Below are 16,916 nucleotides of genomic sequence, written 5' to 3'. Positions count from 1 at the left end.
AATTGACTATATAACCGTTCGGCTATTAGATTTTAATTTGTATAAAATGTCAGGATCAGGTAAATAAAAATCGCAAATATAAGTTTGCACAATTTTTATAATTGTACGAAATTGGTCATTATAAAAAAGATCTTGTCTTACGAGACTAAGAGAGCAGTCAACAACGGTCGTACCGCGAAGATCGTACAACTCGCTTGCCTAGCTTATCTCGACAGTTAAATATATATATGCATATAATATATCACAATAAAACGGACGTGTGGATGCTTATACATATGTGCTCTTCGGCTCTACTGCTATACCCAGTATTACAGTTATGGCAGAGAACGGGATGCTGTATATATAAATTGCACAAACTTAACTGATGATGTGCATTAAATCTTTCCGCGACCCGCAAGCTTACTCCTTTTATTAATAATAGAGCCTTAAGACCCTACACGACTCGGTCGACACTCCTCCGTCCCGCAGTAATCCTTATGCAACAGGACAAACAATGACGCTCGTGGACTTATTCGAATTAGGATCCATTATCATTCTCTTCGCTCCAACTCTTCTAGTCCTTCTCTGGTATAAACTGGACGAGGCGCAGCTGGAAACCACTCGAATCACGAAACGTGAGACAAGAGAAGGAAAAAATTCCTCGATAGTCACCAGTGAGTTGGAACCTTCGGATTACCAAAGTATCGCAGAACTTTTGAGACTATTAACAAGCGCGCGTCTTTGATTCGCTGATTTGGAAGTGTAACGTTTTCCCGAGGAAACTAGGAATTCCTAATGGCAGGCAGGGCCCACTCTAACGTAAGATTAAGGCCACGGATAGCAGCAGCGAGTGCTTCGTCGCGTACATAGATACATAGGTGTCGCTCGTCTGACGTCTCTTACACTTTCTACATATTATACGTATTCATATGTACAGCATATATACATCGGTGGCGCGTACTCATAGCGACGTCTGCGTTACCAACGTAGGCGTCACTTGGTTACATGATGAAGATCAAGCGTCGACCCATCTGTTGCTCCTCGACACCGGTGGTTCCTCTGGTCCCTCGAGGATTTCTCATTGCTTATACTTTTTTTTATCTCGCACGTCCTGTCCTTCGATCGCAGTGTATATCCTTCTTCGTAAAAACGATCTCACCTGAAATAAGTAAAAATAACGTTGCTTATCGCGTCGCTCTAATATTCCTTGTCGTCAGAGATCGATTTTTGGATTATGATTTATGTACGCGTAATGCGACACCCCGTTTACCTTGCATATGGTGGCGGCGGCGTGGGTGCAGGATCTCTCGAGGACATGCTTACTGTTCCAGGTACCGAGAGGGCAGAATGCACAAGGTGCACGTTGTGAACTGCAGGTAAGACCGATGAATCGTTAGCGCCGGGTCTAACGAATTGAGCAGGATTCAGTTTGATGGCATCGTCGTAGCTGGGCGGGGCATCCGCGACAGCTTCGTAATCCGGTGGCTTCTGCTGCGAGCCACACGATGGCTCGTCGATCGAGATCACATGAATCGGGTCGTCGATCTGCAATTGACAGAGATAACGGGGAGTTAGTGAATTTCCCGTATTAAAATAATAAAAGTTATAAAGCTTAAAGGAGTGGGCGCCGAGTGCGAGCGAAGATCGATCGAGAACACTACGCGTGACGTGTACGACGCTTTATGGATTTCTGTAAACGGTCGTATTTATAAAATAATTCTTTAGTCGATCGGAGCCATAGAAATGTGCACGTCATGTGTATACAGATAGAGGTATGTGTAGACGATCACAGGATAAATATAGAATCGCATGCAGTTCCGGGTGAATACCCTTAATAGCTTAGTCTGACACGACACACATCGAGCCCTAGTGTAAGGGGTTCCCTTATGACGTCTACGCCGTAACTACAGCTACGGACTACCCGGTGCACGGGATCCAAAAGAGGCTTGACCTGGATCGATTCACAAGAGACAGACAACGAAGGACCGAGCGACTCGAAGTCCTTCGTTGTCAGTCGTGCGAGCAGAACAATAAGGTAGATTAAAAGAACAATTGCTTGAAAAAGTAAAAATAAATTTTCTCGTCGTAAACTGTCCCCCTTGAATGTACTTGATTTTCATTTATAAGCTATCAATACGCCTACTCAGCAATCTAGTATCTTATACTGTCATAAATACATATATCGTGTGTCCCCAGAGGCACTGGACTAAGTAAAACTGTCTGATAAGAGCATAACGTACCTGAGCCGTAATAGAATGATTGATGTGCTGGGTCTGCGCGCTGGGCCTTGTAGGGGGTGTGTGGAGCCAACAGCACATTGCAGCGCAAATGAGAAGTGCCCCCGCGACGATGCAGGCCACCCCTATGTACCGTACGGGCTCCACGTAATTTTCAGCAAGTCCTAGCCAATTGATGAGGGCCCCGACGCAAAGGAGAACCATCCCATACCTGTAGGGACGCTGGGACCGCCGTGACTCCTCCAAAGACATGGCTGAAAATGCAAAGAAGCGAAGATTCTGGTTAGTGACAGCAGCTAAAAGTGAACTGACATAAGCGACTGGTTAAGAGCGCGAAAAGTGAGCCTTCTATGGAGCACTATGGAAAGTGGGTCAGGCGGGGTCAGTCGGAAAGCGGGAGGAATGGCGACTATTGCCGGCACCCCCGTCACATGACGCGTGCAAGAAGGGACACATGGCGTGATAACAGGAATTAGATGGATGGTAAATAATGCGTCCCCGAAGGGTACTCAACCGCACCCCGTCGTCATGCACGTCTTATTTTAGTCCACTGGACATTAATTCCTCGTCTTCCTCCTACCATCCGTGCTCACGTATCATATCACGAAACCCATTTTCCTGTCGATAACAATGCTCCCTCCGTATCCCCTAGAATCCATTCGCCTCTTTTGACTTTCCGCTCTTCCACCTCCATTTCCATATCCTTTTCCTGTTCTCATTCCCCTTAGAACCACCAGAGACGCTCGAGTCGACTCGAGTCCCATGTGGCGATGCAACCAAAGTTTTCGAAACAAAACGGTCTAGTGGTTGTGCGCGCTATTTCACGTCTCTAATCTCTACTAAGTGTTTATTATGTCTGGCAATACGTCATTACCTGACTCGACGTACACGTAATGAGCGACGCGCATTACGGTCGATCCATGATGCGAAATAATACACGGAACGTAGAGGTACCTAACGTTCGACGTGGCGTCTACGACCGCGTCCGAGTACTGACTGCAGTTTGCAGGTTAGGATCGCATGGCATCACGGGTACGGTGGCACTCGAGCACCCGGCAAATAAATCACAGCGAGAAGAAGCTGCGATGGCTGCTATTACAAAGTTCATTGGCGCCTTATTCGAGGGCTGCTTAACAAAAGAAGCTCGCATCCATTACACAGTCCGGCACTTCTCAATATTCGTGAAGATTAAATGCTACGAAAAATAGAAATAGACAATCGAAAATTCCTTCTGGTACATGTGATCAGTGATTTTTCTTTTCTTTTCTTATCGATCGGTTACATCTCAATTGACTCGAAATAAAGAATCCCTTTTTCGATACTGCATTTCTTTCTCTCTTGAGTTTCTCTCTCGCGTGCAAAATACTTTGATCAATATTTGATTCTCGAAGAATATTTTGAATCAGTTAACAAACATTTATACTATTGTGCATTTTAGTACGAACTGTACTAAACGTTCGTGATTCATCGGACTCTTTTAAATTAGATTTTTTAAATCTTTGTTTCAATGTTATCTCCATATCTGAATATTTCGATTATCTACAGATAATTATGTATGTATATCCACGTCCAGAGAAGCTGAATAATGCGCAAAATGGCACGTATTGTCCGTTCACGAGTTCAAATTGCACGTAGCTCCGCATAAATGTTTTCTTACAAAGTACGCAATGCTCATGGTTCTGCACTTAAACATATTTCCTTTTTCTTACTATTTTACCATATATTTCCCTCAACTTATGGAATACTACACGTTACTTGCTAATTATTGCATTGTTTGTCAGCTGTCAAAAAAGAACACATTGAACTCGTATATTATATGCGAATCAGCGAGGAGACATCAGAAAAAGAGAAAGAGAAAAAAGCCTGAGAAGGATCATTTAGAAGCTACGTTCTGAAGAGACAGGACGTCATACACGAATTGGCCGTCCTCCAAGGACTATCAGGTTTACGGTTTCAATTCGCACGATATAAATGATTATTTAGTTAACGAGGATTGTGAAATTTCCTTCTTTGCCTATAAATCGTTCGGAAATGGTGGGCAACCGCAATATCGTATAACAAATGTCAAATTTTACTATTGCAATAATTGTCCTGGACAGTCCGGTTCAGAAACGTAAGAAAACACCGTTTCAGATGCAAAGGGGCGTGTTCGCTTACATATTATCTATTTTTATAACTCAAACCGGTCGCTGATCTTGGCCAATTGGAATGGGTAATTGCTTCGGTTGCTAACGCACTGACAATACTAAGCTATTCAAATATTATTTACCTCAGCTATTATCTCTTGGAAAATTCGAGAATATAATCGAACGTAATATTTAGCCTGTGACGTAGGGGCTTGTTCGGTAGAAACGTATCACCCGAACGTGGTTTCTGTCATAGAAATCGAACGGACAAGCCAACTTCAGGTGGTGCGTTTGTCGTGAGTGACATTGTATCGAGGAAAAGGAAAAAACAATGACGTCAAGAAATAACGTTCTGATACCGAGAGTCGTGACGTCATTCGCGTTACTCAGACTCCAAGTATCGCGTTTCTCTTCCGAGAAGGCAAAAAAAGGAAGAAAAATGATAACGGCGAAGCGGAGAATCTCGCTAATGTGACAAATCATGTTTCTCCCGAATGGAAACGAGTTTAACGTCAGACAGTCGGGTCGTTATTAAATGAAATTTTGATGCAACATTGTCAGACTGCCTTCGCGGAACTTAAATTGCACTTTACGATTATTTCAATGAACATCACCTCTGACGCGCGTCTCTTGCCGCATCTGTTATCTTTAGAGTGAAATTGTAAGTCGCAGAGAAACCAGCTGGTCTTTCGTCCTTCGTTCCTGTTATATCAGACCAAGGTTGACTTACGTCTTCCTTCCGGTCGACACGATTGCTCGTTTCATTTATTTCTCCCGCGAACGATCCCTTACTTCATCCGAGCTAACCTAACCTGAGATTCGCAGTCCCAGTCGAACGGACTCGCAGGAGCACATCCCGCTATCGGCAAACTTTGGCTAATTCAGTTAACGTCGCACCAATCGCGACTGGTAATTCGAGCTGATAACACACCAGCCACACAATTTAACAAATTAGCGAGAACATTCGAACAATGAGAAACATTAAGATCCGGTGGGCCGGGCGCGTTGACGACGTTGCCATATCAGAGCAAACAAACAGGATCGTAAATTATATTCTTCACTTCTACTATAGACTACTTCCACCCTGCGTTCCCACGCCTTGCACGATAGTCCTGCCGCTTCTCTTTGTCCTTTTACTTCCTCTCGTCCCTTTCGTCTATTCCTGCCTTCGTTGTCCCGAGCCAAATTCAATTGACGGAATCGGGTCAGACTGGGTTTCCTTCGTTGCTGAACAGCGGCAAGCAAAAGAGGCAGAACAAAAATGCTGAATAAATACAGTCTAGAGGAAAGTTTTTAATGGTGGAATCATGAAAATGATGTCAGCCAAGATTTCTACGTTTCTGATGACAGCGTCAGCCAGTCAAGCGAATCATTCTCGATGCATAAGAAGATAAAGAACGGTGGCTACTGGCTCTTACCGTATTTCAACAATATCTACGGCATGCGACGCTTTAGAAAATTATGGTAACCAGCGTAGCCAGTAGTGATCCTGCCAAATTCAAGGAGACACATGTATAATAAACACTAAAGAAAATTAATGACGTTACGACGATACAGCTGAAAATCATAAACTGTACGGACTATAAAGATTCTTGTGTTTCTCCATAAATTCCTTTTGCCACACTGGCATCAATATTTTCAATTCTCCTTTCTCGAGAAACAGTGTCAATGTATTATTCTCGGCGTTCAATCTAACAATGTGCATGTACACGTCGCTTTTATATCCTAACATCCGTCGACAAATATTCGATGTTCCCCTCCGCTATCATTTTCCTATTCTAAGAACAAAAAGAGAATATACCCAAAGACAAGTCGCCATTTCTTTCTATATTAGCATCCACCATTAGCCAATCCAGAGACTCCTCGCTTCTCTTCTACCTAGAAACGATCCTATCTTGTGCGACCTTAGCGTGAGTTAGACATTTGCGCGCCTACCTCTCCGTCCTATACGCGACCCGTCTACCTGGGTCGAGGATTTGCGGCAACGGTCGGTTGGACCTGCGTGCATGTAAACGGGACTCGCATTTACATTTTATCGAGTCACAGTTTATTATGGCGCCGAGCGAGCGACTGTTTATCGTGCGCCAAAGCATTATTACACTGCGATCTCCAGTTTATACCCTATGGAGACTTTTCATCGTCGTATTACACCACGCACTGTGAGAAACGCTTCGCTTACATCAAGGATAAAGTAATGCTGGTTTACATGCTACAACCTTCACCTGGATTCACACTGGAACCACCGATGAGACCCAACCGCCTTTATTCGCTTGCGTCAACGACTCGTTGCGATGGGTGACTTTGGGAAAAATCCGGACAATTTTATTCCTACAATATTAAGGACTTCTTCGAAGATAGATTCCAGTACTGGATGTAGACGGGGTAACAGTAAAAAAAGCCATGTGCCAGCCATTTTTAAGACAATCAAAGATTATGATAGGAGAAAAGAGAAACTGTAAGAAATAATAAACAGGGTGATTCGCTCCGTGAGAATACGTAATTGATAAACCTTCGTTTGTGCTATCTGCACTTCTTAGACTCAATATAAACTTTCGATACTCGATACGTGTCTCGTGTGTCAACAGTTGCACGTCACACCAGCTGTGTGAACTTGTTTTTATAAGTTGAGTCGATTCGACAGACAATTATTCTTAGGACGGTTGAATTCAAACTCCTTGATCGAACGGATCGATCGATGCAAATGCAATTAAACGTAATTTACTTTGTAGTTGGAGACGCGGAAAAATTGTGGCGCGCGATAAAAATAACGAAACCAGAAGAAAAAAATAATACAAGAAGGAAGGTCGATCCTGAAAGACCGGTCGCTTGACACGATTTCCGAGTGACTGTGCCGACTGAATCCCATAAAAGCATGAGGCGCCCGTGTCGAACGTGTTGCTCCGCAGTCTGTACCCACTTGTGAAATAGTGAATGTTGATTCCGCCATCTAAAACCGAACAAAAGCCTGACTTACGCGTTGCCATGGGGTCCTTCGGTCTACTATGGCTTTGGGCCTTGAAGGACCTTGTCAAAGATCGTTTAACGATTGCTCTATTTTTTCCAAGTGATTTCCTTCTTCGGAACAATTTAGGATACCGCGTAAATTTTGTTGTTTCGAACGGTCATGTTGTTCAGAGTAAAAAAAAAGTGATTCTCCAGTCACGAGGCTCTTAGTCAGCCCGAATCATTAGGTGACTCGATAGCGGTGACGGGAGTCAAGGAACCGTGATATGGTCCACGTGCTCCAGTGCAAGGCGATCGGCACTGATGGATGCTGAGGGACGCTGAGAAACGCTGCCGAATGATAATCGAATTTATAGAGCGATACATCTCTCAAGGAAAACTTTCCCGTCCAGAGAAGAGTACTGTTCGAGGGGCGAGGGACGAGGGACGCGGGCGGTGGCTGACGAGCTGTAAAATTTCAAAACTGTACAACTGGTGGCAGTTGAAAAATTACAGAAATTAAAATATTGCGATTGAACGCTATTAATATGCGCGCAGGACTTTCTGAGAAGGAAATGAAAATTCTACGGCAGGTCGATTAATGATTCATTTTTCTCTGGAAATATTTCTGCCACGTGATTCGTTCGTCTGTTCTCCTCTCTTTTTATCTTTTTCCGTTTAAAAAAGCATCAGGAGTCGCGTTCTTTTCCTGCGGATAAAAATTGCTTCGAGAAACTCATTATCGATCGTTTCTAGCTCCGTTGAAGTCGAGTAATTGCAATTGACCGACGTCAAGTGGAACGTAACTTTGACGAACTGCAAATTGTAGTAATACGCAACTCTATTTTTCAACGCGATTCACTATAAACGATTATTCTATAATGCTGCATCACCTGAACACGGTTTTACCATGGGAATTAGTATAAGTCAAATATACAGAACTGTCGTAAGGTTGTGCAATAGTTTTGAGTAATCGTGTACATTTATAATTCAGTAGTAAAACAATCGAGGAAAAGAATGATTTCAGCAATTTCAGTTCCACCTTGATAACAATGCGTTATCTAGTGACTTTCCACATTGCTATTAATTATTTCGTGAAGACATAATTTGCTTTCAAATTTACTTCATCACCTCGAAGTTCTACAAGTACTAACAGTAAACTCTTCTATATCGGCTCGTAAAAACTCTGTCTCGTGTGCGAAAATCCACCTACCTGAACTTAGTGTTGCTGTTGGGTTGATCAGTTTACCGAAAGTCCCTTCGATCCTTTTCTTTTAAAACGAGTTATTCCTTAGCTCCTTCGAATCTCAGTTCATAGAAACTGAATATACGTAGACTCCACCAAACAATCGAATTAGCTATTCGTTCCTCCTAATCACGATTCTTAATATCGTCTTCGTGTTTCTCGACGGATTCTCTCCACGAGTGCCTCACGACACGACGCAACGCAAGCGCAGCTCCACTCCGTAAGGCGGACTCCGCGCAACTGACGTGACTACGCCACTCACGATACACAGCAGTCACCAGGGTGTCTCCTTCGGCACGATTGTGAGACTCGAGAGTATTTCAAGCAGCCTGCTCTTTCTTTCTTTTTTTTTCAATGCCAGTATTACCATCTTATTTCATCGATTTGAGTAATATAGTATATTAAACCAGCCATTAAATACCTAGACAGTCCAATTCAAGTGTAGCGACTGTCTCATTACCGATGTTTGCCTGACCTTTAATGACTGTACATTAATTTAAACATTAACACCAATTTTTCTTTACATTTCACTTACAATAGATTTATCTTTAACGAGCAATTCATCCGCACTGTACAAACTCGAATAAGAATCCAATACAGTGACTAGCTTTATCTTTCTTTCGTACTTTTCATTGGTAATAATTCGCCAGAGCTTCATTTATATCTTTGGACCGACACAATTATATTCTCTTAATGAGAGTCTCAACTATTTATATGCATTTGCCGACGTCTACGGCCAAGACGCTTTTGCGCAAAATCGCAAACGAAGTTCCCGCGCTTTGTTTACACTAGATATCTCGCAAACAAAGGATTCACGAGTTATACGTTTTCAAGAAGCTGAGAATTATTTAAGACTTTCAAGAAAATGCCAATCACCGTGCATACGTGACTCCTCTAAAATAATAATAACAGTCAAACCGATAAAAACTAAGCAGAAATCTACGAGATATAATTTACGTTATCTCCGCTCTTTGCAACATACAAATAATGTGTGTATCTGTCCGTGAGTAGATATCTCACTACCTCAATCCTTATGAACTCTAAAACGTCTAAAAATACGTCTATACAGACATTCAAAATTTTCATTTGATCAGTTGGCCAAACTTCTACAATGTCGAATTCTCCAAGTGTCCATTCTTATTATGATAATAAGGTATCAGCTGTCATTCCACTTATTAACGTTGTCGTAATTGTAGCTCGCTCTGGCAATACGATATTCGTTATAAATCCTCGTGAATCGTGAGATATAGAAACGAAAGTGGAGTCCATGGAGCCCATAGAGCCCAGAGTCCACAGCATTAGACGTATCTATTTGTCCGTGGATGTTGTACGCTCTCTCCTGGTCTCCTCGAAGGCCGTCAAGTTTTAAATACGGAACTCGAGATCCGTGCGGGTTCGCGTCATTCTAAATACGAATTGTCTCTTCCCCTCTACATCAATGCCGTTTGCTTATTTTCCATCTTCATGTACTTCCTATGTGTTGACTGAAACTCATATTCAACGTACCGACAAATAGGAAGAGCAATACTGAGCAATAGCAATACTGCTAAAGTAACGGCGGACGTGAACGGAGTCAAGTCCTTAAAAAAAATCCGGTCATAACCTGAACAAATTTATTTCATAAGTTGAATAATCCAGTCTCTACGTGATTGATTAACTGGCAGACAGCATCAATGTTTTTGTCTCTGTTTCTCTCTCTCTCTCTCTCTCTCTATCTCTATAACACGTATATAAATATACGTAAAGTCACTAATTGTATAAACCTACATAATGTGTTTGTCTCCTCTGTAGATATTACCCGAAGACTAAATTTTCCGCCTCTTTACAGTTTCTAGAGAGCTCCTAATTGGACTAGAAAATACGTGCAGTCGCATCGTTGGCTGCTGCGTCTGCAGACGCTGCAATGCTTCACCAACAGTTACATCATTGTGATGACATCACTCCGAGGACCGCGACTTCCTAAAATATAATTAAACAAATGCTTGCTCTATCTTCGTGAATCTTCGTTCGTCAGGAATATCTTACCGAGACGTCTTCGCTCACAATTGTTTGTGCTTCTCCTTTTATATTTTTTTGGCAAGACATATCAGTCTCGCCAATCCCCTGTCCATGTCCCTATACTGCGCTTTGGTCCACTCGTGATCATATGAAAACCTGTTGACCCTTTTATACCTTAGGCGATTTTCAAGTTGACTACGTTCGATAGTATACTGTCACGAGAATTCATCCTGGTTCACCCTAGTGACTTCGACTGTCAAGAGCAGATTACGTCACTTATGATATAAGTGTGAATGTATTTTTTCAATGAGAGATTGTCTGTGTCGCCTGAATAATTATGAAAAAGGGAGGAGTCGTGACAAAGAAGTCAACAGCAAAACGGTGAAGAGATGGAAGTCGAAGGACGTCGAGCTTGTATAGGAATATGTGTACATATATATAAATATATTCATAAGGGTGATATCGCAACAGCGAGGATGGTGATGACGAGCCCTATTGTCGAGTTGGTTCCTGTGAATAGGAAATTGGATCGATTCGAATTCAAATCAAGGACAGGAATTAATAGGTATTATTATTAACAGGCCGACTCACATTCCTCTATCTAAATGTTTGATTGATTTTCGATGCTCCCCTCTCAGAGTTAACGGTCGTTCGCCTCTGACGTTCTTTCTTTTTATTTCCATTGTTCTTTACTTCTCTTCACGGAATTCAAAAGAAATCTAGGATGACCCAACTGCTTGTGCGCAATTCGTTAAGAGACATGATATAGTGCAAAATTTAGGCTGGACTAAAATGTGTAGAAGAAAATTCTTGCTACATTTTTGAACTTATTTAAAATCGATCGAGGTGCTGTCAATGTTATCAGTTGTTTTTTAATTTATGTAATATAATCATGATTAGTAATCTGTTACCGATGGAAATTTTTCGGCTTATATGCTTTTATGTACATTTTGCTTTAGCTGATTGGCGCTTGATTTATGCTTCTCATGACTTTACGTAGAATGGATTACGTATAACGATTTGACTTTACCAATATCAAATAATGTTATCTTATCTGACCTGCTAACTAATTTATATTCCTTCTATCTACGTGCGCTATTATTTTTCTCTTGGGTTTACCCAAGGCTTAAGGAACTGTTGTGCTCTGGATGATGGCAGAAACGATAAAATATTGGAAAATCATTCCATATTTTCTAGAAATTCACGAGAAATAAATGAAATTTATCTGACTAAGTTGTTCGAATGAATTAGGATCCTTCCAAGTCGCACTTTGCATGACGGCGCTATCTTTATTAGCGAGCAAATTGTCCTCTGTGTACGCTTAGTATTGATATTAGCAATATTAGTATCACTTAACGTTAACGTCAGAGTTGCTACGATTTTGCTACGGACGTAATTCTCTCGCTAGTACTTATGGAATGCAGATTCCATATCAGTTGGAGCATGCGTAGGCAAATACCCGTTGTTATTAGGGTAAGATAAATTTATTTGTCATTGAGCATATATTAGCAATTGTTGAAACGTGTGAATATTTTCTCGAACTTTGATACCCTGTTTAACATTAAAAAATTCTATTTTTCTTCGCCTCTCCGCGCTCACGTAAATATATTTTTTGGTTTAATATTTTCTTAAGGGATAGTGCAAAAAAAGCAGGACGTTAATAATGCATCCGCGAAGATATAATCTTTTCTTCTTTGCAACACTCATAGTCTTGGATTATTGTAAAAGAACATATGAAAAGTTATTCCGTTGAATAATACAAACTACCGATTTCGGTAATGTTAATAATTACATGGACATACTGTACATATATACATTTAACCGTGCAAACGAGTTTAAAATGTGACGAATCACTTGGCAGTACTTCACGCCTCCACAGCTACTTTCTCTTGCAGTTTCTTCTTTGGTGCAGGTACTGCGAGGACAGACAGATCAATTAATAACGTTCAAGAGTTACTATTAATGACACATCTGAAACACTGTGTTTAGTGATATACCTTTTTCTTTCTCTACAGTATCCGATGGTACATCTGGTAATGAAACTTCCCGAGGAACTTCCGGTAAAGATTCTTCTGTATCCTCTGCCATAAGAGCATCCAACTCAGCCTCTGCTTCTCCCTCATCCTCTTCCGTAAGAGTTCCAGAAAGTAATTCATCTAATTCTTTCTGCTTCTCTAATCCTTCCCTAGTTTCATCCATAACCTTTTCAATTTCATCGATAGTTAAAATTTCATGAAGCTTCTTCAGTGCCGTATTCCCAACTTTAAGTCCATCTATGACTCTCGTCTCAATCTGGGTAAATTCAATGTTATGCACCATTTGCTCCAGATTATCTAACTGTGCATCAGTTTTTGCAAGGACTCCTTCTTGATACTTTTTCTTACGTAGTAATAGTAAGGCCCGGCTTTGGAAACGAGAGAATAACAAATTATGAATTATAAAACCACCTAAATTGTTCATCGCAGTCAAAGAAAGGTAACAGACTTACTCTTTTTGTCCATTATGAATGAGCTTCCTAGCAATTTCACGCTCCTTCTCAATACTCTGCTCAATTCTCCGCTGATACTGTTTTATTTTGTCCCTTGTGAGTTTCAGTTGCTATAAAAATATAAAAGCAGAAGTGACAAGACTGCTAGATTGAGGTTGGTATCGCCCACAAAATTACGGAAATTACCAGTACGGCTTTATCTTGCTCCGTGACCCTGCTCGATGCTTTCTTTTTGGAAAAAAATATTCCCATTTTGACAAGAATCACTAAGTGAACCGTTGTTTGTATCAATAATCAAAATGTCAAACTAAGAGACATTTAATACAAAGAATGTCGACACTACTGTCAGATACGGTAATAAAACTAAAGGCACTGTAAAGCGTTGTTCAATAGCTATTCATATAAAATTTGCCAAAAATTACGCGCAACTTATTACTAAAAACGATTTCCTACCCATAGAATTATTGGATGAGACACCCACGAAACATCTTTTCTTCGTCACGTGAGATCTCATAATAATTTGATTCTGATTTTGCTGTACATTCGGTCTTTTTTTTTCATGCAATTTACCGACAAGCTGTTATCATTGACTGAAGATAAATAAACGTCTCATTACCGATTGAAATAAGATTGCAACGACAAAATGGTAACGGAGACTACTAGATGAAATTACAATGAACGTAGAAATTATGAATTCAAGACGGCAAGTATTATTAAAAAGACCATATATCTCCTGAAATACATGGTGTGGAATATTTTTGCGCAAAATATAAAGAGATGGATAGCATTCCATGGAGCGTAACGACGGAATGGAACACGGTTCTATTGCAGCCGACCATGGAGATAAGGTAGGGAGCGAAACAGATACAATGGACCAAGTGTGTACTATGTTGCGCATCTTTAACGTTCTCGACAGTGCTGTCGTGGTGCTGTCAGTGGCTGTCAAGAACCTGCAGAAGCTGTTATTGTGGATGTTAAAAATGCATTTGAGATAAACTATCCTGTCTAGTGAGCGTGTGAAAGATTGATAGTCATTGAATTTATATTTCAGTGGATTTGCACGAACATAGTTTTTCGCAGTAATCAAATAACAAGAATGAACCAGTGATATTCATTTACTACATAGATGGAAAATATGTTACCAGTGGTACTTGAAGCTGAAGCTGCGTCAAGATTATCTCTACGGGTATTAGTCAAACAAAGTGAATGGATTTGATTGACAGTAGTAGTGGCTGGTGTTAATCTCATATAGTAGCGATAGAACGAAAGACCGTTATGTGGATTTTGTCTCTTGATGATTGATAAATCGGATACAGCCGATGCATTTCTGGATTGACAAACCGGCTAGCAGCTATTACGGATTTGGTGGCCGCCGATACCCTGCCACTCCGTTACCTAAAGCACGTTCAGGTTAGCAACTTTCTAGAGTTATGACATAACTTGTAGAATAAGCTAAAGTAGAGTAAGTGCATCAATAATCATTTCTCTACTTTAGGTCAATGTCGACGTAGCAGACACGTTAGATCGATGGTTACTCCAGTACACCGATTCCAGAGTCTCGAAGGCACTGGTAGTTCTGCAGGACCTAGCACCAGTCTTAATCCTTCAAGGCCACATAGAACAACTGTAAGAAATACTGTGGATAACAGATATGCCTCATCGAGGTTAGCTGTCCATCTCATTCAACCTAGCAACACCCACAAGTAATTAAAGAAAAGGTCTACTAAGAGGATTCTGAGGAACATGTTCTTCTTATACACAGGGTGACTCACTTATACATATTTATGCTGAACAAAGTATCTATAAATGAATCGCCCTTTTCAGTTATGAATTATTATTTCAAAATTGAATCTTAAAGTGTCATGCAAATTATTTTGAAACTTATCAATAGAAAATTCTATGATTATACTCTAATCTCTTTTCCTATTGACAATAGTAATGTAAGTAACATTGGGAACAATCAGCATTCGCTACCTTATGCGGCCTCCAATGTTACCAACCAACGCCTGGATGTCTCAGACTGTGACCATCCTGAATTAGCTCAATGCAGGCTAAGGTGTTTTATCTGGATTACATTCTTTCTTGGCATAGGAATTGTGAGTGCAGCCAGATATTATTTTGAACATCAGGTAAGTGATTTTTCCCAAGTTAACCACAGATTTACCATTTATTTACAATGCCAAACTACTCCTAATATTTTTTTACTGCATAATAAGCAGCGAAATGGTCTCGAGCTACTTCTATTTTGTGGTCTGCTGGTGATCCTTCTACTATCTGGCTGTTTCTGCGCTATCCTCTGTCATCGAGTACACAACAGACATCATCATCGTCAAGAACCGCATATCGCGGAGGATCCCATATCTCTTCTAACAGCTGCTAACACAATTGCCAACGAACACATACGGCCAATTCCAGTAGCAACACAAAATTCACCGCCACCTTATCACATTGCCGTTCTAATTCCATCACCTGATTCACCGGAGGAGGCTCCACCACCTTCCTATGATAAGATCATACGCTAACTCCCAATCCTTTCTTCTGCGCGATTAAACGATCCGAAACAAAAAAAAATGTTAACGAGCTAGATAAGCTTGGCATCTGTGATATCAAAACTGCGAATAGGACTTTATTTAAGGCTAGCGAGTTTTTATTTTCCCAAATGGGTCACAGTTTATTTTTTACATATTTTTTAAAATAAATATTAATAACGCTCCAAGGATTCCACCAAATAAGATTCTCCTAGAAGTTATATTCGCGATAATTAATTTTGCCAAATTCAAACTTTTCGCATTTTCCTAGATAGATTTTTTTAAATACTTTAAAATATTCCCAATACTAGAAACAAGAAAATAAAATCCATCTCAGTCATGGCACCACTTTACGTACTATAGAGTCTCTTTTCATTGAGAAATAAGCAACAAACAAAAAAATCCTTTTGTACTCCAAAAGAACTGCAGAACCTCTGATACCATTTTGGTTGTTCGGTTCTTCGATGCACAATCTTACGACGCCAAGTATACGATTATCAAAACGTTAAAGGACATTTATTGCATACAAAATAATCATTCGAAAAAGAGAAAGATAAAAAGAGGAATCTGCACGTGTAGATATAAATTAAAAGAAAGATTAAATATAACGCGCACAATAGTAAAGAAGATTAGAACTAAAAGTTAAAGCGAAAATGGCCGGCGACATAGTTGATCTCGTTGAGCCTAATCGTCGTATTAACGAATATCTTTTTGGCCGATACATAGAAAAACACTGCTCGACATATATTTGTGAACTATGATAATCTACAATTAAGACATATATGTAAATAACGCGTATGTGTCATACGCTATAGCCATATGATTAAGACATTTATAATGTTAAACACTGAGAAAAGCGTTTCTCGCATTCACAGATACGATGCATAGGTCTTTTACAATTTTGTATGATTTTCATTTAATGTCCGTGAATGCGTACGCGCGGCACCTGCATCTATACTATTTTTATTATAGTATCGATTCACTTAAAAAATATATATATTTACGTCATTACAATGCATCATAGTACTTGATAATAAGCCGATGGGCATCATGATTAACGGCCACGTACTATTACAATACGTATATTCATTACGTATCACATATGTTAGAGCATACATTATGTACTCGATTTATGGTAATTGGTACTTGATCATCACATAATTATCATAAAACGAATTAAAGTAAGTAGAAGAAGAAGACTTATAAATACATGTGACAAAGACTCACATGTACCCGCGTACGCAGCCGAAGACATGAATAAATAGTTCTTTTATAAATATGCATTTATATAGTAATAGCGTACAATTTAGATATAGCCATTTTTTCACTCAAAAGACCCACCTATACGTTATTCCTGCCCCCCCCCCCCCC

General features: G+C 40.3%; 3 protein-coding genes across 6 annotated transcripts; 1 reads left to right on the top strand and 2 right to left on the bottom strand.

The window, feature by feature from the left end:
* Positions 1-79: 79 nt before the first annotated feature.
* LOC107268753 lies at positions 80-9,210 on the bottom strand. Of its 2 annotated transcripts, none has more exons than XM_015741827.2 (4): positions 8,499-9,210; positions 2,220-2,470; positions 1,250-1,524; positions 80-1,138 (listed from the first exon to the last, which is right to left on the bottom strand). In XM_015741827.2, the coding sequence occupies exons 2-4, from the start codon at positions 2,466-2,468 to the stop codon at positions 1,135-1,137; spliced, it is 528 nt and encodes a 175-aa protein (XP_015597313.1). In that variant the 5' UTR covers positions 2,469-2,470; positions 8,499-9,210; the 3' UTR covers positions 80-1,134. The 2 variants fall into 2 exon arrangements, with proteins under 2 accessions (XP_015597313.1, XP_024941824.1); XM_025086056.1 differs by lacking the exon at positions 8,499-9,210 and adding an exon at positions 3,091-3,511.
* Positions 9,211-11,994: 2,784 nt separating this feature from the next.
* LOC107268806 (charged multivesicular body protein 6) lies at positions 11,995-13,836 on the bottom strand. Of its 2 annotated transcripts, none has more exons than XM_025086053.1 (5): positions 13,634-13,836; positions 13,204-13,245; positions 13,018-13,127; positions 12,527-12,933; positions 11,995-12,444 (listed from the first exon to the last, which is right to left on the bottom strand). In XM_025086053.1, the coding sequence occupies exons 1-5, from the start codon at positions 13,808-13,810 to the stop codon at positions 12,395-12,397; spliced, it is 786 nt and encodes a 261-aa protein (XP_024941821.1). In that variant the 5' UTR covers positions 13,811-13,836; the 3' UTR covers positions 11,995-12,394. The 2 variants fall into 2 exon arrangements, with proteins under 2 accessions (XP_024941821.1, XP_015597423.1); XM_015741937.2 differs by lacking the exon at positions 13,634-13,836 and adding an exon at positions 13,471-13,601 and having other exon boundaries at positions 13,204-13,389.
* On the top strand, positions 13,735-16,860 carry LOC107268805. Of its 2 annotated transcripts, XM_015741934.2 has the most exons (5): positions 13,735-13,865; positions 14,069-14,427; positions 14,513-14,720; positions 14,954-15,146; positions 15,234-16,860. In XM_015741934.2, exons 2-5 carry the CDS (start codon positions 14,337-14,339, stop codon positions 15,537-15,539), a joined length of 798 nt encoding a protein of 265 aa, XP_015597420.1. In that variant the 5' UTR covers positions 13,735-13,865; positions 14,069-14,336; the 3' UTR covers positions 15,540-16,860. The 2 variants fall into 2 exon arrangements, with proteins under 2 accessions (XP_015597420.1, XP_015597421.1); XM_015741935.2 differs by lacking the exon at positions 13,735-13,865 and having other exon boundaries at positions 13,890-14,427; positions 15,237-16,860.
* Positions 16,861-16,916: the final 56 nt, after the last annotated feature.

Source organism: Cephus cinctus, unplaced genomic scaffold (genome assembly GCF_000341935.2).
Source record: "Cephus cinctus unplaced genomic scaffold, Ccin1 Ccin1_scaffold0581, whole genome shotgun sequence".
Taxonomy (NCBI): Eukaryota; Metazoa; Arthropoda; class Insecta; order Hymenoptera; family Cephidae; genus Cephus; species Cephus cinctus.
This window is presented reverse-complemented; position numbering and strand designations above follow the sequence as displayed.